Here is a 21288-nt window from a genome sequence, read left to right as displayed (position 1 = left end):
CATTGCCATTTGTGGGACCTTGCTGTGTGCAAATTGGTTGCTGAGTTTCCTACATTATGGCAGTGACTATATTTCAAAATGTGCCTCACTGGCTGTGAAACAATTTGAGATGCTTAACCATTGTGAAAGATGCTGTAGAAATTCACGTTTTTATTATGGACACTGAACATGTCGCACTGTTTTTGAAAGACATTCAATTGTATTAGGCCCTTCACAATTGTTTTAATGTCAACATATCTAAACATGTAAGAAATGTATCATTGTTGCATTCTGTAAATGACTGTTTCCTGAAGCTGCTCTCAGCCCCATTGCTATTGATGCACCATCCTATTCTTACTCAATGCCTGCTCATGTGTATTTTCCAAAAGAAAGTTCACGGGTTAACATCTCAGAACTGGAACCCTGTGTTCCACTTCTCCATAACCCAGTAGCATTGAGACTGATTGTTACATCAGACCACTGTCTAAAGCTGAGACTTGCAAGACTCATCACTGTCCAGGGGCCACACTTGGAAAATTCTTCATCCAAATGGCTCATTTTCACAGTGGGAAACGTATTTGCAATCATCAGGAGGAGCTCACTTCCATATTTTAAGCCTATCTTCCATGGGATGCTGCGATTGCCATGTTTAGCTATTAACCCAAAACAGTACTTAACTCACAACTGTGCCTTTAAATGTATTGCTCAAATGTTTACTCTTAGGGAAGTAGTCGAAAGAGGTGAGGTAAATACAGGGAACTGTAGCTGCATGCCAAAGCTGATGGCAATTTTAGTTAATTTTAAATTTCTGGCTGCAGTTCTGAAAAACTCAGCACATAATAGCTGGCTCTCTTTCTCACTCTGGCACAAATCTTTCTAAAAGTGTGACACCACAAAGTGTGATGTGCACACTATACACAAAACATATAAAGGTATAACATTTTCATAATTTGTTATGTTATTAAAAGGACACAACTAATTCATTGTCAATTAAGGAGACGAGATGCACCATAGAGAAAGAAGTATATCAAAAAGATATCCAAATAGCACTGAACTGCCAAGTTTTTGCATCCTTACCTATACGGCTGCTCCCCTGTGTGCGTTCTGAGATGCCGAGTAAGATTCGCTGATCTTGGGAAGATCTTCCCACAGTACCTGAAGGGGGAAATGCAATTTACCAGCATCACTGGCCAAGCAATTCTAGAAATTTCTGTATGATTTATGAACCCTGAAGACACCAGTGGCTGATTTATTCCATGTATGGGATACACCTCTGATGTTGAGAATCAAACGCTCTACTTGAGATGATTGAATTCAGTAACTGGAGTGAAGGTGGTAAGTGCTGACATTTCTTTAACCTGGCAGAGGGCCTTATTACAAGTTTATCATTTTTTGATTCGGTAAGGTTTACAAGTAGCATCAGGTTTTTTTAAAGGAAGGATATGGATTAGGTGGTGAGTGCTTGTATTTTATGGTAAAGGCTGAAGGTTTGAGTTCTCAATTTTAACTGGAAGAATCTATGGCTGATCCAAGACTGACTGTGTTTGCTAATACAGTTGCAGTGGAAGGGTCAAGAGAGGTGGCAAAGAGCCAGAGCTGGATGTTGCCAGTGTACAAGGGGAGCCAGACTGCATGTCAACAGGAGGCATTATGTCAATGAGGAAGCGGAGGAGGCAGATATTTGGGAGAATTCCAGAGGTGTAGGTGCTGAAGCTGGAAGTATAAGCCGTTGCTGGAAATGCTCCAGCTATGAGTAAATAGGTAAGAATCAACTCATGCGACTGATTTGAAAAATGGAAGAGTTTCATTGGAGAAATGGGTGGAAGAAGAGGGTGCTCAATGGTAGCAGGGATGTTAAATATAATGAGGAGGGATAGTGCACCTTTGTCACAGTCACAGAGTGTGTCAGTTGTGACTTTGAGTAGGACCATTTGAGTGCCTTGGCAGGGCAAAACCTGACATGAGAATTTGAACCTGATCTGTGAGTAGCAGCAACTTGAGGCAGCATGGTGGCACAGTGGTTAGCACTGCTGCCTTGCAGCACCAGGGACCCGAGTTTGATTCCCGGCTTGAGTCGCTGTCTGTGTGGAATCTGCACGTTCTTGCCATGTCTGCATGGGTTTCCTCCAGGTGCTCTAGTTTCTTCCCTTAGTCTGAAAAATTTGCTGGTTAGTTGTACTGACCATGCTGAATTCTCCCTCAGTGTACCTGAACAGGCGCCAGAGCGTGGTGACTAGGGGATCTTTACAGTAACTGCATTGAAGTGCTAATGTAAACCTACTTGTGACAATAATAAATAAACTTTTAAAAAACTTGTCATAAATGCAGATCAATGGAGACAATGGGGAATGAATTTCACATGAAGCCTCAAGGTTCCATGGTACAGATCTGAAACATCAATGCATAATACATCTTAGAGACCCCAGCTTTCTTGAAGAGCTGTTTGATTGAGATCATTTTGTGATATTATTAACCACGTGTTCACATTAAATATATTTGACTGTGATTTTGATATGAATATTCACTGGTTTAAAATAAATGATCTCACAGTTTGCCCTATAAGGGGAAACATGTCAGTGGACAATGGAATAAGTCACAGTTACATTCATGACTAACATCACAGAGCATTATTTCAATTTATAGATGCCTTTAAAATTAGTAGCAAATCCCCTAAAGAGCAGATTTCATATGATGTTTCTTACAGTTGAGTGAAAGTATGTGCTAAAGTATGTTATCCAAAGTGTGGCAGAAAGTGAGCACAACAATTTAATTACTCCTGATTGGGTTCCTTAGTATTTTGAAGAGATTTGGTAGGGTGTAAGTTGAGAAAATGTTTCCATTTGTAGTGAAGATTAAAACTAAGGACCATGAATATAAGGTGGTCATTAATAAATCCAATAGGAAAACAGGAGAAAAAGAGCGGCACAGTCGTGCAGTGGTCAGCGCTACTGCCTTACAATGCCAGGGACTGTTCCTGGCTTGGGTCACTGTCAATATGGAGTTTGTACATTCTCCCCATGTCTGCGTAGTGCTCCAGTTTCCTCCCACAGTCCAAAGACGTGCAGGTTAGATGGATTGACCATGCTAAATTGCCCGTTAGTATCGGGGGACTAGCTAGGGTAAATGCATGAGGTTATGGGGGTAGGGCCTTGGTGGGATTATGGTCGGTGCAGACTTGATGGGCTGACTGGCCTTCTTCTGCACTGTGGGATTCTATGATTTTATTCTAAAAACAGAAAAAGCTAGAAGATCTCAGCAAGTCTGACAGCGTCTGTGGGGAGAGAATAGAGCCAACATTTCACATCTAGATGAATCTTTGTCAGATTCCAGCATCTGCAGTATTTGCTTTAATCTTAGTGGGAAATAGGAGAAATGTATTTACTCAGAAAGTGGTTAAAATGTGGAACCCATTACCACATGGAGTAATTAAGGAAAATAACATAGAGAATATTTATGGGGAAAATAATGACATGATATGGATGGTGGTGCATGAGGAGCATAAATGCCAGCATGAACCTATTGGCCAAATGGCCTGTTTCTGTGTTGCACATTGTATGTAATTCTATATAATATGTACAGCAATATGCCAAAGACAAATACTGTCATGCAGATAAATATCATGGATTTTGCTTCTTTACTGTTGAGGGGTTAACCACAGGATATAACTGTGGCTGCAGCTTGTCTCTAACCTGCATGTGTAACGTTCCTTTCCTTTGCGGAGGATGGCATCAGACAGTGTGGATGGCGGTGATCGGAAGTTGAAGGAGTGATGAGGAGGGGGTTGCAGAGCGCCCATAGTGTCCAGTTTCAGCGTGCCAAAACTCTCTAACTTTTCGGTCATGGTCTCCATAGCAGCCATCTGTAAACAAAAAATCACAACCTAAATTACAGGTTTCATACTTTGAGGAAGGGAAAACGAAAGCACAGTATAGTGGCTGCCCTTGTCAGGTATGGCAGGACAAGGAAGTTTCAATGTAGGTCATTCAATCAAGGGAATGAAAGTAAACAATACAACCTCTCAAACTTGCTCCTTCATTCATTGAGATTGTGGCTGATCTGTTTACCCACTTTTTCTCCATATCTCATGAAACTCTTAATCAACAAAGATCTATTGACCTCAGTTTTGAAATTTTCAGTTGACCCCAATATTCACAGCCTTTGGTGGAAAGTATTTCAGACTTCTATTACCCATTGTGTGAAAAGAACACTGAAAGAATCTGGTAGATCCATGCCCTCTAGTGGAAGTCACTGCAATTGCACAGATGACACAAACATTCTACACGACTTGTAAATATGGCTCCCATTAAAAGTCATTTGTACATTTGACATTATAGAATCCCTACAGTGCAGAAGGAGGACATTCAGCCCATCAAGTCTGCACCAACCACAATCTTACCCAGGCTCTATTCCCATAACCCCACATATTTATTCTACTTTTCTTTGTTCTTTTAGGGGGTTTCAGTTCAGTCAGGCAGCATGGTCAGTGCAGGTCTGGCGGGCTGAAGGCCTGTTCCTGTGCTGTAATTTTCTTTGTTCTTTGTTAATCGCCCTGACATTACGGTCAATTTAGCATGGCCAATCAACCTACCTGCACATCTTGGGTGGGAGGAAACCAGAGCACTCGTGCAGATATGGGGAGAATGTGTAGACTCCACACAAACAGTGACCCGAAGCCACCACTTATACCATATCTATCAATAGATATGGCAGAAAGCGATGGGAGGGATTTGGTTTCTTTCACTCTAACCTTTGAATTTATATTTTGTGCAAAATGCTTCAAGATCTTTGATAAGATGCCATATTAGCATTACACTTTTATTTATATACAAAACACAGATGTTTCTCTTTATGGGGCAATCTAGAACATGAGGTCACAGGTGTAGGTTGAGAAGTGGTAGATTTAAAACTGAGATGAGGAGGAACTACTTCTTGCAGAGGGTGATGAATTTGTGGAACTCGCTGAAGGAGATAGATTTCTGATTTTAAAAATGGGTTAAAGGAACATGGGGAACTGGTAAGGAGGTGGTTTTGAGATCAGCCATGATCTGATTGAATGGCAGAGCAGACTCAAAAGGCTGAAATGCCTACTTCTGCTCCAAATTCCAGTCTTCCTATAGAAATAGGCCATTTAATCTATCTATCACTGCCATATTTTCAGCAATGGTATCTGTATTATTTAATCCTAAATCTCTTTGCTACCCTTAAAAAAAAACTTGCATTTATGTCGTGCTTTTTGCAACCACTGGCTATCTCGAAGTGTTTTGCAGTTATCTTCTTTGAAATGTAGTCACTGTTGTAATATAGAAACTCAACAACTAATTTACCCTCAGTAGATTTCCCCAAATAGCTGTGTGACAACAACCAGATAATCTGTTTCTTGTGATGTTGATTTAGGGATAAATATTGGCCATGGTACTGGGGATAACTCCTCTGCTTTTCTTCAAAATAGTGCCATGGAGTCCTTTATATCCACTAGGGCAGACATGTGGGACTTTGGTTTAATGTTGCATCTGAAAATTATACCTCTGACAGTGCAACATTCCTTCAGCATCGCACTCGAGCGTCAGCCTCAATTTTTGTGTTCAAGCCCTGCCTCTGAAGGAAACAGTATTCTCCTCTCTAAATTAAGTTTGCTTTTTTTGCAGCACATTGGGTTGATTTTTTGCTTGTCAAATTCATTCATTGTCCGTTTTCACATAAACAAAACCTAACTGATAGATACTTCCTAAATAGAACCGCCAAGGACAGCAGTGTATTGGAAGGTCTGAGCATTTTGTTTTATTGCCCTCTCTGCTGCCCTCTCTGTTGGGGAGGTGTAAATCAAGTTAGTACAATAATGGCTACCAGCAGCTAAGCGCATGTTAGTCTTATTCAATGAAACACAACAGAAACTGGAATGGAATTTTCGTTTATGTTTCATTGGAGAAACTAAGGACTGAGCAGCATTCTGGCCTACTTTTGGAACTCCTAATATTGAACTTGAAGAATACGGAGCAATTTAAAAGATTATTCTGTATGTACATTGTGTTCAGATGGACAGAGCTTGCATGGTATGCAACTGATTAAAATGGCAGTCAAGATATATTTGGGGAAATGCAGAAAATTCAATCCGAACAAAGAAAACTGAAAGTGAATAAAATAGGAGCTGAGGATAAAATAGATGTTTTTCCTCATCATGTTAAGACCAGATGCTTTTGAGGTAGTGTCAAACCAGCGTTGCCACCAGATCTCAATACGATGGAATATGCAATGAGGCCACAGCCATGGAAAAGGCAGAAGAAGATGATCAGAAATTGTAAAGGGGTTCTTAACCCTGAGTGAGCAGGGGAGGTCTGCTGGATTTCAGCAAGTTCTGGGCCACAGCAGCCAAGCCTCTGGTCTCAGAGTCGGAAATTTCGATGCTCCCATTGCCACCACCATTTAAATACCCCTTTGAGTTTAGACTCAAAGTGCTATGCCTGTGGAGAAGTCAGTCATGACCAGATGGTAGGCATGAGTAGAGGAAACAGTAATTCTTCAGGTCATGGTAAAACTCCAGGTCGCAACCATATACCAGGTTAAAGTTATGATAAATCTAAAGCTTGTCCAGGAGTCTGCAAATCCTCAAATGCACAGAGATAGATTTGGAAACAGAAGTTGATATTGAACAGGAAGATCAAGAGCTGTACTCAGTCAGAGAGCAAGAAAGACGGTACAAGGAAGATGAGAGTAGAAGGCCTCAAGATATTAAACGGATTCAAAGCCAGATGGTGAAGTATGAAATTAGATAAAAATCCCTTTCTTGGTAATAGGTTTATTTACAAAATACAACAATACGTATATCAGCCTTACCACCCAGAGTTCCATCTGTCCCTCTCCATAATCGTGAGTACAAAAGTGAAACAAATAAGCTAATTAGCAACTCCTTAAAGAAATACTGTAACAAAAACAAAACTTTAAAGGAAACTTAAACTAAATTAAAATAATTTTGAGTCAGGCTCTCTTTACATATTAGAGCACAGCAGTAAGCAGGTGGGCTAATCAATGGATTAACAAATTAAATGTGTAATGACTCAGGAAGATCAATTGGAAAGGAACATAGTTTATTACTATGTTCTTAGTAATGTCCTAATCCTGGCAAGGATTAGTGGGAAACCAGAGGATTGAGATGCTTTTAAAAGCGAACAGAGGACAACTAAAAAATAAAGGAGGAGAAGATGAAACATGAGTGGAAGCAAGCTAGTAATACAAAAGAAGATAGGAAGAGTATTTTCCAATATATAAAAGGTAAGAGAGGCAAAAATAGCCATTGGACCACTGGAAAATGAGGCTGGAGAAGTAATAATAGGAAATAAAGCAAGGCAGAGGAACTGAATAGTTACTTTGCATCAGTCTTCATGATGGAAGACATCAATGGGATGCCAGAGTTCCACGAGAGTCAGGGGGCACAGATGAGTGTAAGGAAAAGGTTCTGCTGAAACTGAAAGGTCTGAAGGTGGAAAGATCACCTAGACTGGATGGATTACACCCAAGAGTTTTAAAAGAGATAGCTGAGAAAATTGTGGAGACGTTGGTGGTGATCTTTCAGGAATCACTGGAGGCAGAGATGGTACCAGCAGACTGGAAAGTAGCGAATGTTTAAGAAAGGAAAGAGACAGCAGATGGGAAATTATAGGCCAGTTAGCCTGACTTTGGTCATTGGCAAGATTTTAAAGTCCATTATTAAAGATGAGATCGGAGGGTCAGCATGGCTTTGTCAAGGGGAGGTCATGGGCTGACAAATTTGTTAGAATTCTTTGAGGAGGTAACAAGGAATTAGACAAAGTGGTCGTAATTTATTTAGATTTCCAGAAAGCCTTTGACAAGGTGCCGCATAGGAGATTGTTAAATAAGTTAAGTACCCATGGTATTAAGGGTAAGATCCTGGCATGGATAGAGGATTGGCTGACTGGCAGAAGGCAGAGAATGGGGATAAAGTGGTCTTTTTCAGGATGGCAGCCAGTGACTAATGGAGTGCCTAAGGGGTCAGTGCTGGGACCACAACTTTTCACAAATACATTAACAATTTGGAGGAAGGAACTGAAGGCATTGTTGCTAAGTTTGCAGATGATACAAAGCGATGTAAAAGGACAGGTAGCATTGAGGAAGCGGGGGGCAGCAGAAGGACTTGGACAGGTTAGGAGAGTGGGCAAAGAAGAGGCAGATGGAATACAATGTGGAAAAGTGTGAGGTTATGCACTTTGGAAGGAGGAATGGAGGCAGAAACTATTTTCTAAATGGGAAAATGCTTAGGAAATCAGATACACAAAGAGACTTGGGAGTCATTGTTCAAGACTCTCTTAAGGTTAATGTGCAGTTTCATTCGGCAGTTAAAAAGGCAAATGTAATGTTAGCATTCATGTTGAGAGGGTTATAATACATGAGCAAGGATCTACGTCTGAGGCTGTGTAAGGCTCTGCTCAGACGCCATTTGGAGTTTTGTGAGCAGTTTTGAGCCCCATATCCAAGGAAGGGCATGCTGGCCTGGAAAGGGTCCAGAGGAGGTTCACAAGAATGATCCCTAGAATGAAGAGCTTGTTGTATGAGGAACGTTGAGGACCCTGGGTCTGTACTTTAGAAAGATGAAGGGGGATCTTATTGAAACTTACAGGATACTGTGAGGCCTGGATAGAGTGGATATGGAGAGGATGTTTCCACTAGTAGGAAAAACTAGAACCAGAGGGCACAACTTCAGGCTAAAGGGATGATCCTTTAAAACAGAGATGAGGAAGAATTTCTTCAGCCAGAGAGTGGTGAATCTGTGGAACTCTTTTGCTGCAGAAGGCTGTGAAGGCCAGGTCATTGAAAATCTTTAAGACAGAGATAGATCGGTTCTTGATTAATAAGGGGATCAGGAGTTATGGGGAAATGGCAGGAGAACGGGGATGAGAAAAGAAAGTCAACAATGATTGACTGGCAAGGCAGCCTCAATGGGCCGAGTGGCCTAATTTTTATGGTCTTATTCCAGAATGCAAAGTAAAACCACTACCGTGGTATACGTACACTAGTCCCTGCCTAGGATTACTGTTCAGCACTGGATCCAGTCCTGGGTCTGCTTATAAAAAGGATTGGATAATGAGTTTCAGCTAGGCAGGCTACTGCCTGTAACCAGAGGAACTGGTACTCAGTGAGCCCCACAAGGATGTCAGTGGTTCTCCATACACCTTGTGGGGTTATCACAGAATTGATAGGGCCTTAAAGGGGCAATTGCCCCTCTTCAAACTCTTTTGAGAACTTGAAAGCTTGACCAGAATGATGTATCAAAATAAATTAACCAAATTGACAGCCTCTTAAAGGGGCATGTCCCTCTTTACAAGTGCTCTTAGTTAAATAATACTCTTCATCTGTGTATTTTAACAATATAATTAACATAGCATTAACAGAAGATGTAATTCCAACGCCCACAGTAAAAACGAATGTCAAAGATTTGCAGCCTACTTTTATCATTGATACTGCTGCTACAGTGTCTGCTATCTCAGAAAGCGAGAACAAGACACATTCCCTTATGCAAAACTGGTGTGAAACTGACTAGTTATTTCAATAAAAGTTCCATTGTTAGATGAAGTTAGTGTGAGAATGGAATATGATGATGCATCCTTTTACTTGCCAATTGTAGCAGTAGGAGGGAATAAAATCTCCCTAATGGGAAGGAATTGCCTTAAGAAAATACTGTTAAACTGGGCTGAGTTATTTACAGTAGGGATCAGTGACAGCACATCTGACATTGAAAAAGTACTAAGAGAAAACAAAGTGGTCTTTGAGCAAAGAGGACCAAATGACAAATGAGGCATCACAATGCCAAAGTCAAGATAAAGGACAATGTATAGCTGACATTTTGCAAAGCTAGGCCAGTGCCTTATTCATAGTTGGAAGCAGGAAGTAAAAAACTGGATAGATTAGAAAGAACAGAAGCAATTTAAAAGGTGAATGAGTCGCACCCATTTGTGGTGGTTCAAAAAGTACAAATCTGTCTGGATGTGTGATGATTATAAGCAAACTGTAGATAAGGTGATACTTATCGCCTACTAGTAAAGATTTTTGTTTTTTAATTTAGCCAACGGAAAGTGGTTCAGCAGATAGATTTGTTAAATGCTTATTTGCAATTAGAATTAACTGACAGGAGCAACAAACTGATTACCATTCATACACACAAAGGGTTATACTAATAGGCACAGTTACCAGTTTGGGTATCCACTGATGCTGTGTGTTTCAGAGCTTCATAGATCAAATACTAAGTGGGATGAAATAAGTGTGCTGCTTTTTAGATGACATTAATTAACCGTAAGAGAAAGAACACACTGTGATGTTGAACAATGTTCTAGATTGACTTCAAGAGTATGGCACCAAAGATAAAAAGTATATGTGTTGTTTCTTGGTGTCAACTGTAATATATCTGGGTCACCAAATAGATGATGAAGGTATCCACCTGGTGATAGAACAGGTTTAGAGGATCTTCAAAGCAAAGAGACCAGTAAATGAAGAACATGCATGGGGCTTGTTGTTATTATTCTAAGTTTATCTCTGCCTGACTTAGCTAATACATTTGCCCCACTGAATCAACTACTCAAAGATGGGATAAATTGGGAGTGGTCTGTGCAGTGTCAGAAAGCATTTGAAGAAGTGAGGGAAGTACTGACAGGTGATGCTATTTTGATCCAATGATCCCAAGGAAAATGCTTGTTTTAGTGTGTGATGTCTTATCACAAGAGTTAGGTGTGGCATTCTCTCACATAATGTAAAATAGTGCAGAGAAGTCTGTAGCATATGCTTCACATACTTTAACAAAGTCAGAGCAAAGTTACCCACAAACCCAGCAGTGAAAGAGATATTAGTGATCATTTATTGTTATTAAGTTCCACAAATACTTGTATGGTAGGAAGTGGGTGGCACCGTGGCACAATGGTTAGCACTACTGCCTCGCAGTGCCAGGACCCAGGTTCAATTCCCAGCTTGGGCCATTGTGCGGAGTTTGCTCATTTTCCCTGTGTCCATGTGGGTTTTCCCCAGGTGCTCTGGTTTCCTCCCACATTCTGAAAGACATGCTGGTTAGTTGCTAAATTTTCCCTCAGTGTTACCCGAATAGGCGCTGGAGTCTGGTGGCCAGATTTTCACAGTAACTTCACTGCAGTGTAAGCCTACTTGTGACACTAATAAATAAAAAAAAAGTTCACTTTGTTAACTGACTACCAAGCTCCTTTGATCTAAAAAGGGAGTACCATTCATGGCGGTAGCATGGCTGCAGAGATGGGTGTTGATTTTGATTGCCCATCAATACAATATTAAATATTGTTAAGTCCGGCAATCATACAAATGCAGACATTCTTTTGAGATTTCCCATGAAGATTGTTTCATTCCTAGCCACTGAGTTATGAGTGAATTACTTCATATACAAAAATGACATGCTGGTGTCTGCCAGAAAAAAAAGTGAAGAAACTGGAAAGGATTTGGTGCTCAGTCAAGTGCCCAATTATGTCACGAATGCTGGCATAAAGAGTGTGATGATGAGAAATTGCAGGAATAAAGAAATGAACTGGGTATAGATCAAAACTGTCTTGTATGGGATTGAAGAGCCAATGTTCCACCAAGATTTAGAGAGAGATTATTAGAGGGAACTCATCAACAGCACATGTGGATAGTCTATATGAAAGAGGAGGAAGAAGTTACTATTAGCATTCAAAGGTAGTTAAAAATATTGAAGAGTCTGTGAAAGTAAAGTGTGTGTTGGAATGAAAGATGGTCCAACCAAGGTCTCTTTTCGTTCTGTAGTCAAACACAAGAAAACCACAGGAACGAGTATATGTCAATTTCTTTAAAGTGCAAGGTAAAGGACTACCTTGTTTTGGTCGATAGCTATCACAGGTGGGTAGGTTTGAGCCTTGCCTAATACCACACACAAGTGCAAAAGTGATTGAGACTTTGACAAGTCTCTAAAACTGCAGAATCCCCTCGGCAACGCAATCAAGGTTGAATACTCAAGTCTCATAATTTGACTTAAACCCACAGACATTTTACTCAGGGGAAAGCTAAATCACTGGATAGGAAACAGGAGGGCAATGCTTTATTGAATTTGTCTTCTCTCTACGATAGCTGGGAAAAAGATATTTTGTTCTGACTGCTACCACAAATGAGACAAACTACTCTGATTTCATTTTAGAAACACATTGGGGATGACTCCATCTTTGAAAGAACAACAACAGCAAAATCAAATGAATTCAAGGCTGTGCCACTGAACACTTAAAAATCACAATCTTCTCTTGTCAAGAGTCCTGTTTCGTTCAGATTACTCCACTTGTTTATAATCTTAAGGCAGGCACAGACGCATCCATCATCAAATACAGGGCTGCAATGAGCAGTCACTTCTTGACTTACTTCCAAAGTAAAGCAAGTGGAAATTAAGATAACAATGTACAAGCTGAATGGAGAGAGTCACATTTTATTGTAATAGCCGTTTTTTTTTAAATAAATAGGATTAGTACAAAGATAAGGATGTTAAAAACAAATGGGGAGTAACAGAATAGATTCTCGGGTGGACTCACCCTGTACCCTGACATACCACTACTCAAACTGTACAGGGTTCTGGTCAGGCCACATCCTGAGCTCAATCTAATCACCAAGACACAAGGGAGATTTTCAGCTCTGGTGAATGTGCAGAGAACAGCCACGGAGCTCATCTCTGTCTGTGTTACAAAGAAACGTTGAAAATTTGGGCTCTTCAGCCTTGGGAGGGGATGCCTGAGATGTTTAAGAAATGTACAGGATTGTAAATGCTATGGTAAAAGTGAATTCATGAAATCAATTTAAATAGCAAGAGTAGAATAAGGGATGGTGGCTTAAATTAGAAAAAAAAACTGATTTAGTGCTGATATCAGCAAATCCTTCTTTATACAGAGAGTAATTCATATGTGAAATAAACGTCCAGATGCAGCAATGAAGGCAAAGACATTGGAATCACTGATGAACCAATTGGCTGCAATGGCATGATGTTTAGGTCAGTCTGGCTAGATGGACAAAGAGCGGAATTTTCCTATCCTGCCCATCGTGGGAATCATAGCAGGCAGGACAGAAAATTTGGCAGACCGTTCAAAAGTCCATTGAACTTGGGTGGGAATTTCCTGTCGTGGGGTGCGCGTGGCTGGAAAATCCCCATCCAAAAAGTTTCTGATGTTGACGAAAGATGTTGCAAATGTACTACAATAATCTTCATGGCCGCTGAATAAATCAAAGTGGCAAAGGTGCTTGGAGGATGAGTTCATAGAGTGTATTCAAGACAGTTTCTTAGAACAATATGTTCTGGAAACCACCAGGATTTAGGCTATTTTGGATTTGGTAATGTGTAATGAGGCAAGATTAATTAAAAACCTCATGGTGAAAGATCTTCCAGGCAAGAATGATTAAAACATGATAGAATTTCACATGCAATTTGATAGTGAAAAATGTGGATCCACAGCTGGTATCTGAAACTTAAATGAAGGCAATTATAATGATATGAAGACAGAGTTGGCTGTTGCAGACTAGTGAATAGGCTAAAAGGTAAGATGATAATAAAACAGTGGTAGACATTTAAAGGAAATACTTCATAAGTCTCAACAAAAGTATATTTAATTGAGGAAGAAATACTCCACATAAGGTGCACCATCTCTAGCTAACTAGGGAAGTTAAGGTGATATCAAATTAAAAGATGCTGTGAAGATTAGTGATAGGCCTGAAGATTCTGAATATTTTAGAAACCAGCAAAGGATGACTATAAAAAAAGGAAGAAATTGGAATTTGAGAGAAAATACAGAAAGAATATAAATGGACAGTAAAGGCTTTCACAAGTATATGAAAAGGAAAAGAGTAGCTTAAATGAGCATTGATCCTTTAAAGGATGCAACTTTTTTTTATTTTTTCATGGGGTATGAGTGTCACTGGCTGGGTCAGCTTTTAATGCCCATCCCTAGAGCATTTAAGAGTCAACCACATTGCTGTAGATCTGGAGTCCGTATCGTCCAGACCAGGTAAGGAACAACAGATGTCCTTTCCTAAAGGACATTAATGAACCAGATGGGTTTTTATGACAATTGACAGTGGTTTCATAGTTATCATTAGACTTTTAATTCCAGATTTGTTCTTATTGAATTCAAATTTCACTATCTGTCATGGTGGGATTTGAACCTGAGTCCCCAAAGGATTATCCTGGTTCTCTGGATTACTAGTCCAGCAACAATACCACTGTGCCACTGTCTCCCCTGCAGGAAATTAATAATGGGAAAAGAGAAAATGGTAGGGACTTTGACAAATATTTTGTATTCTTTTTCACAGTAGAAGACACATAAACCATCTCAAGAATAATACATAATCATGAAGCCAAAGGGAGGATCTTAAAAAAGAAATCACTATCACAAGAGAAAAGGCAATGGAAATACTAATGGCACTTAAGACTGACAAGTTCCCTGGACCAGATAGCCCTAGGGTCTTAAAAGAAGTAACTGCAGAGATGGTGGATTAACTGATTGCATTCTTCCAAATTCCTAGCATCTGGAGATATTCCAGTGGATTAGAAAGCAAGTTCAAGAAAGAAGGAAGACAGAAAGCCGGAAACAGTAGGTCAGTTACCTCACACCTATCTGTGGGAAAATGCGTTATTAAAATAGCCAGACATTTAGAAAATCGTAACACGATCAGGAGTCAACATGGTGTTGTAAAAGGGAATTGCATTTGACAAATTTATTAGAGTCCTTGAGGATGTAGCAAACAAGGTGAATAAAGGGGAACCAGTAGATGTCATGTATTAGGATTTCCAAAACGCATTTGATAAGATGCCATATAAAAGATTACTATACAAGAACTTTTGGCCCTGGGGTGATACATTGACATGCATAGAGGACTGGCTAACTAACAGGAAATAAACAGCCAGAATAAATGGGTCAGGATGAATACATTCAAGGCTGAGTTGGACAGATTTTTGATTGACAAGGGAGTCAAGGTTTTTTGGGGGGGCAGACAGGAAAGTGGAATACCTCAGTGCTAGGTCTCAACTATTTACAATCTTTATTGCTGACTTGACTGAACAGGTCACTGCATGAAGTCAAATCTGCTGATGACACAAAGTTAGTTATGAAAGCAAGCTGTGACGAGATTACAAAGTGTCTGCAAAAGGACATGCATAGGTTAAATGAGTGGGTAAAAATTTGGGCAATGGGCTATGAAGGAAAATGTGTGGTTGTCCACTTTAGCAGGGAGATTAGTAAAACAGAATATTATTTAAATAGAGGGAGATAACAGAATGCTGCTGTACAACAGGATCTGGAAGTCCTTGTATTTGAATTGCAGAGTCATCATGCAGGTGGTGAGTAATTAGAAAAGCAAATGGAATGTTGGCCTTTCTTGCAAGAGGAATGGAATATAAAATTCGGGAAGTTTTGTTACAGCTGTACAGGACATTGGAGAGACCAAAAAAAAAGTACAGTTTTGGTCACATTACTCAAAGAGAGTCATGCTTGCATTGGAAGCAGTTCAGAGAAGGTTCACTGGGCTGATTCCTGGGAATGAGGGGTTTTCCTTAAGAGAAAGGATTCAGTAGGTAAGGCCAATACTCATTCTTCTGAACTGCAATGAGTATTGGCCTTACCTACTGAATTCTTCTGAACTGCAATGAGGTGATCTTATTGAAACACAAGAATCTGAGGGGCCTTCTTGGGGACAGATGCTGAGAGAATGCATCCCCTTATAGGGGAATCTAGAACTTGGAAGCACAGTTTCAAAATAAGGAATCTCCTATTTCTGACGGGGATGAGGAGGAATTTCTTTCCTTGGGGTTATTAATGTTTGGAATTCTCTTCCTGAACAAGCAGAGTTTGGGTCATTGGGTATGTTCAAGGCTGAGTTGGACATATTTTTGATTGACCTAGAAGCCAGGATTTATGGGGTGAAGGCAAGAAAGTGGAATTAAGGCCACAATAAAATCAGCCATGATCTTATTGGATGGCAGTATAGGTTCAAGATGCTGAATGGCTTACTACTGCTCCTATTTGTTCCGTTCTCAATCTGGTTCTGGGGATAGTGGGAGTGGTAAAGAAGCTGGCCTGTCAACTGTCACCAGCTTTCATTGCTATTTCATTCAAAATGTTTTAAAATTATTTTAGATTGCGCCTTGTTATATGTCTCAATATTGAGACAGAATTGAACTTTCTCTCTTTTCAAAGGTTGGTAAAGTTCGGCAAATTCTGGGCAGAGGCTTTATGAGAAAATAATTTCTGTTTGCCTGATCTGGTTAGATCCAATGGCTCTATTTGAAAAAAAGCAGTTTTCCCATTGTCCTGACCAGCAATTTTTCCTCAACCAACAACAACAAAGCAGGGCAGTCAAATCACTTTGGTTAACACCCTATTAGAGAACCTTTTGGTTTTAGGAACAATAGCCTCTCTTTCGCTTTCATGGCTAATCCACCTGACCAATACATCTGAGGCGGCAAGGTGGCACAGCGGTTACCAGTGCTGCTTCATCGCGCCAGGGATCTGGGTTCAGTTCCAGCCTCGGGTGATTGTATGTGTGGACTTTGCATATTCACCCCATGTCTGTGTGGGTTTCCTCCAGGTGCTCCGGTCTCCTCCCATAGTTCAGAAGCTAAAGAATAGCAAAGTCATCCAAAATGCCTTTGCCGAACTTCACCTGGCTGAGTCCAAATAGAGTGAGCAAGATTTTAATAAAATTGATGCTGCATTGGTCAATGATTGACAAATTGAACAAGAGGCAAATCGACAATGAGTTTAGGCAAATCTTTAAAAACCCTGACAATCCAAAGATGTGCAGGTTAGCTTGATTGGCCATGCTAAATTGATCATTACTGTTGGGGGGACTAGTAGGGTAAATATGTGGGCTTACGGGGATAGAGCTGGATGGGATTGTTGTCAGTGCAGGCTCACTGGGCCAAATGGCTGGCTCGTGCACTGTAGGAATTCTTTGACTACCAGAGAGAGAGAGAGTCAAATAATCTGCCTGAAATGATTGTGCAGGCTGACAAGTGAAGAATGTATGACGCAGAGGAAAGTAACCAACATCTGTAGAATTGTAACCCAGCAAAGATGTAGAATTGTACGCAAAGTAAAAATGTGGAACTGTACCCCAACCAAACATGAAGAAATGAACCCCAGGTAAAAATGAAGAAACGTACTCAAAGCAATGACTCAACACATACGAGAGACCAGAAAAGAAACAGGAAAGAGAAAATTGGGAGAAGAGAGAGGGAATAAACTGGGAACTAAGATTTAAATTAAAGGCAGAATGATTTATTTCAACAGTTACATCCACCAACTAAGCAGTAACTAGTAAAAATGATTGTATTGCAATCACTGATAAAATTGGAAGGGAAATGGAGGGGGGTGCATGCAGGGAGAAACAAACTCCAGAGCTGGGAAATTAAACATTGCCCCCTTTTGAGAACTGAATTGTTTGAGTCTGGGTCAGTCTCTAAGTGTGCTACCTTTTGAATTCAATAGCGTCCTTAGAATGCACAATAGTAGAGAGGCTAAACACTTCCCTTATAGATCTGTGCATGACATCATCTCCAAACAGCAGGAAAGCTGTAGGAAGCCATATATCAGCTACTATATTTTCTACAGTACAAATATGAGTAACCTCCCTCAGACCTTTTGCATGCTGTACAGCTATTAAACAGGCTCTGGGGAATACAGTGCTGCAAAATTGTTTAAAAGTTTTTATTCGATCAACACGCAGTGCAATGAAGTAGCGTTCATGAAAACATAAACTCTTCTTTGATATTTCCTTTGTTTTATTATTTTTTCCAGCAAAATATTTGAAACACAAAAAAAGACTCAGTACACTTTGCCGCTCAAAAAAACAAATACAGTAACTCTGGTGTTCACTTTCAGTGGAGGCCTCAGCCAGAGACTGAATTGTAAAAATAACCTGCTTTTTATTTCATTTTAAACTGGGAGTTGTGAAAGAATGAACTGCACAGGGAAAACTGATCATCTATAATAGATAATTCCACAAATAATCTCTAGATTAGACCCTTGCCTTTTGCAGAGATTGCTGTTCGGAGTTTATTTACTGCTTGACGGGTTCTGTCATCTGCTCTCAATACTCTCTTATTCTCTTGGATTATAGAGAGGAAAATAAGCTAGGTGCCAAAATCTTGCTGCTGTCCATGCTAGTGGGATCTTATGGTCCCACCGACGGTGCATCCCGGTTTCCTGGCAGCGAGAATGTAATAAGTCTATGGAGGCCATGTCCTTTCACCAAAATCCCTCTATTTACAACAGCAGTACACAGAATGTGATCAGTTAGCAATCTATCTCTGGGGGTGTCAAAGGAACTGACACTCCTGGTTCAGTAAAGGCAAAGACTCCCTGATAGATCCATCAATTGAATCCTTAATCAGAGAGTTCATACTCCAATAGGCCAACCTCAACGGCCTGGTTGAAGTCATTACAGCCAGATATGTTCAACTGGAAACCTCATTGAGAATGGTGGAACCATAAGATCCCACTGCCAGTCAGAGGCATGCCATCTCCCACTGCCGCAAATTACATCGCGGAGACGGAGAAAAATCATACCCCTGTTTCAGAAGATGTTCTCAGCAGAGTAGAAGGCCATTTGATCCATCCTGTCTGCGCCAGTTTTCTGCCAAAGAAATTCAAAAACAAATCCTCCAAGCTTCCTCCCATAAACTAGCATCTTGCTCTATTTCAGATATATACTGACTTTTTCCATAAAAAATGTGATTGTCTCTACCTCAACTGAATCTTGTGCCAAAGCATTTTATGCTCCAAGAATTATTTGCCAAAATAAATTTCTTCTAACTTTCCTCACTCCCTTCTTATGCTCCTAGTACCACTTTTCATTCTTGCACTTGATCCAGTAATTTCTTTTCACACCCTCAATCCCACCACTGGAAAAGGCATGTGTTACGTGAGGAACAGGGAATGTAGTGAGCTGCCTTCTTGAGTCACTATGGTTCATATATTGAATGTAGATACTCCCGTAGTGCTGTAAGGTACAGAGTTTCAGATTCTGCCTCAGTGACATGAAGAGTATGGCTTGAACTTAGTTCTGATGTTCCCCACTTCCTGTTTTGATCAAATTGTTTTCAACATTCTGAGCTCACATGTGAAGTACGTTAACATGAATATCAGATGATGTCCAAGGCCCAGTATGAATAAGGAGAGGAGGGGATGGGAAAGCACATTTCAAAAAGATTACTCTGCTGTTTTGTACCTTCACCATTACAATATTATTTTCACTATCTTCAAACTTACATCCTCTCACTTCTAGCGATTGCCCTATTTACAATGATATATTGTACATATTTATTGCACATGAAAAATAGCTGAGAATGCATAATGAACAACAAAGCTGACACCTGGGCAAATATAGGGGCAGCCCTTCCATTTATCGGTGTTTGCTTGATCAACATCTCAGCCACTAGCTTAAATATCCATTCCCTCCTGTGTGAACTGTCTAAAGAATGCATTGCATCCTGGCTTCTTTGGCAGTCCATCCAACTGTACAAGCTCTAAAAGTACAGGGCAATGGGTGCATGGAAACTTTACTATCTTGAAGTTCCATTCCTTCAGTGTCACTGAGGCAACATTTGAAACTTCCTACCTTACAGCATTGCGAGAGTATCTACCTTCAACATACAGTGACTTAAGAAGACAGCTCACCACCACTCCCCTCTCAAAGAGAAACTAGAGATGGTTTAGAGTCAGCTGTGGCTCAGTTGTTAGCACTTTTGCCTTCAAGTCAGAAGATTGACTGATATGGATAGGATAGAGGTGGAAAGACTCTTCCCGCTCAAAAAAGACAGTAGGACTAGGGGGCACAGCCTCAAGATAAAGGGGGGGCGGTTCAGAACGGAGTTGAGGAGGAACTTCTTCACTCAAAGGGTGGTGAATCTCTGGAATTCTCTGCCCGTTGAAGTGGTGGAGGCTGCCTCGCTAAATATTTTTAAGAAGCGGGTTGATGGGTTTTTGATAAGAGAGGGGATTAAGGGTTATGGGGAGAGGGCGGGAAAGTGGAACTGAGCCACGACAGATCAGCCATGATCTTATTGAATGGCGGGGCAGGCTCGAAGGGCCAGATGGCCTACTCCTGCTCCTATTTCTTATGTTCTTATGTTCTTATATTCAAAGAGAACAAAGAACAACACAGCACAGGAAACAGGCCCCTCGGCCCAACAAGCTTGCGCCGCCATTTTAACATTATGAGTGCCCTCTTCTACCTATGACCTTTGTCTATGTCTATTGGACTCCACAATAAAGGAATTATAGCCAGATTGAGGGACGCCTAATTTCGGGTCAATTTAGGGACAGCACTGAGATGTTGTCTTTCTGATGAGATATTAAACTGAGGCTCCACCTGCCCTCTCAGGTACGATTTTGATGAAGAACAGGGGATTGTCAATACTTAACCCTCAAGTAGCGTCACAAAAATGCAAGTAAATACAAGTCTTATTTTCCTTTTATGTTTGCCACGCTAATTAATAAATGCCAGCCCCATGAGTAGAGTCTATTTTCTGGGAATGGATAAAATAAAACCTGTCCAGAGATCCATTTTGCGAGTTGATCAGTCTTTGTGTGAGAAAATTTGTGACATCAATTCTCAACTTGCCTTCCACCAGTTTGAAGTTGTCCTAATCTGTCAGTTAGTGAATCTACCTTTCCTATGCCTTTTACTATTTTAAATATCTTGTGAATTCCCCTCTCAGTTGTTGACCTGAAAAGCTCCTCATTTCACAATGCCAGGAATCTGGCTGGTGACTCTCCTCCTCACCACTGCCACAGCTTTAATGTCTCCTTGTGTCTGTGTGACCAAGGTAATTAAAAAAACGATCAGGGATAGGAACCCAAGAGGATTTTCTCCCTTCTCCAGTTTAGGTGTTCCGAATAATTGCAGTCCCTCCATTGCTGAGGTCAGCTAACCCAACACCATTTGGGAATTGAATCTAATGTTTTGCTGATTGATATGGCTCAGAGGTATGTTCTAGTATATTTGCTATCAATGCTACTTCAGTCTGCAACCTGAAAGATCCTGTGCAGGCCAAGAAGGCAGCTCACCGCCATCTTCTCAAGCGCTAGCATTTGAATTAAATGAAAAAAAGTTAAAATTTATAATTTGGCTCCTTTAAATTACTATATGTGCATGGCCACATTAAAACATGTAAAAGACCCACACACTTAAAAGGAATTAGCCATGCAACACAAAAAAAATTGGATTTTTATTAGCCTTGTATAAAGCACGGCATAAGAAGAACTTGCATTCAGATAGCATGGTATAACATCTCAAGAT

At 40.4% G+C, this 21288-nt stretch overlaps 1 protein-coding gene across 2 annotated transcripts in view; it reads right to left on the bottom strand.

Moving 5' to 3' along the window:
- The window catches only part of prdm16 (PR domain containing 16), a 734637-nt gene that overhangs the window by 35999 nt on the left and 677350 nt on the right, over nucleotides 1-21288 (bottom strand). For both annotated transcript variants that reach the window (XM_080215484.1, XM_080215485.1), the window contains 2 exons: nucleotides 3669-3838; nucleotides 1057-1134 (listed from right to left, as the gene is read on the bottom strand). In XM_080215484.1, the coding sequence (XP_080071610.1) occupies nucleotides 1057-1134; nucleotides 3669-3838 (248 nt within the window). The remainder of the gene's footprint in view (nucleotides 1-1056; nucleotides 1135-3668; nucleotides 3839-21288) is intronic.

Source organism: Carcharhinus amblyrhynchos, chromosome 30, assembly GCF_965287045.1.
Source record: "Carcharhinus amblyrhynchos chromosome 30, sCarAmb.v2.hapA, whole genome shotgun sequence".
NCBI classification, from domain to species: domain Eukaryota; kingdom Metazoa; phylum Chordata; class Chondrichthyes; order Carcharhiniformes; family Carcharhinidae; genus Carcharhinus; species Carcharhinus amblyrhynchos.
This window is presented reverse-complemented; position numbering and strand designations above follow the sequence as displayed.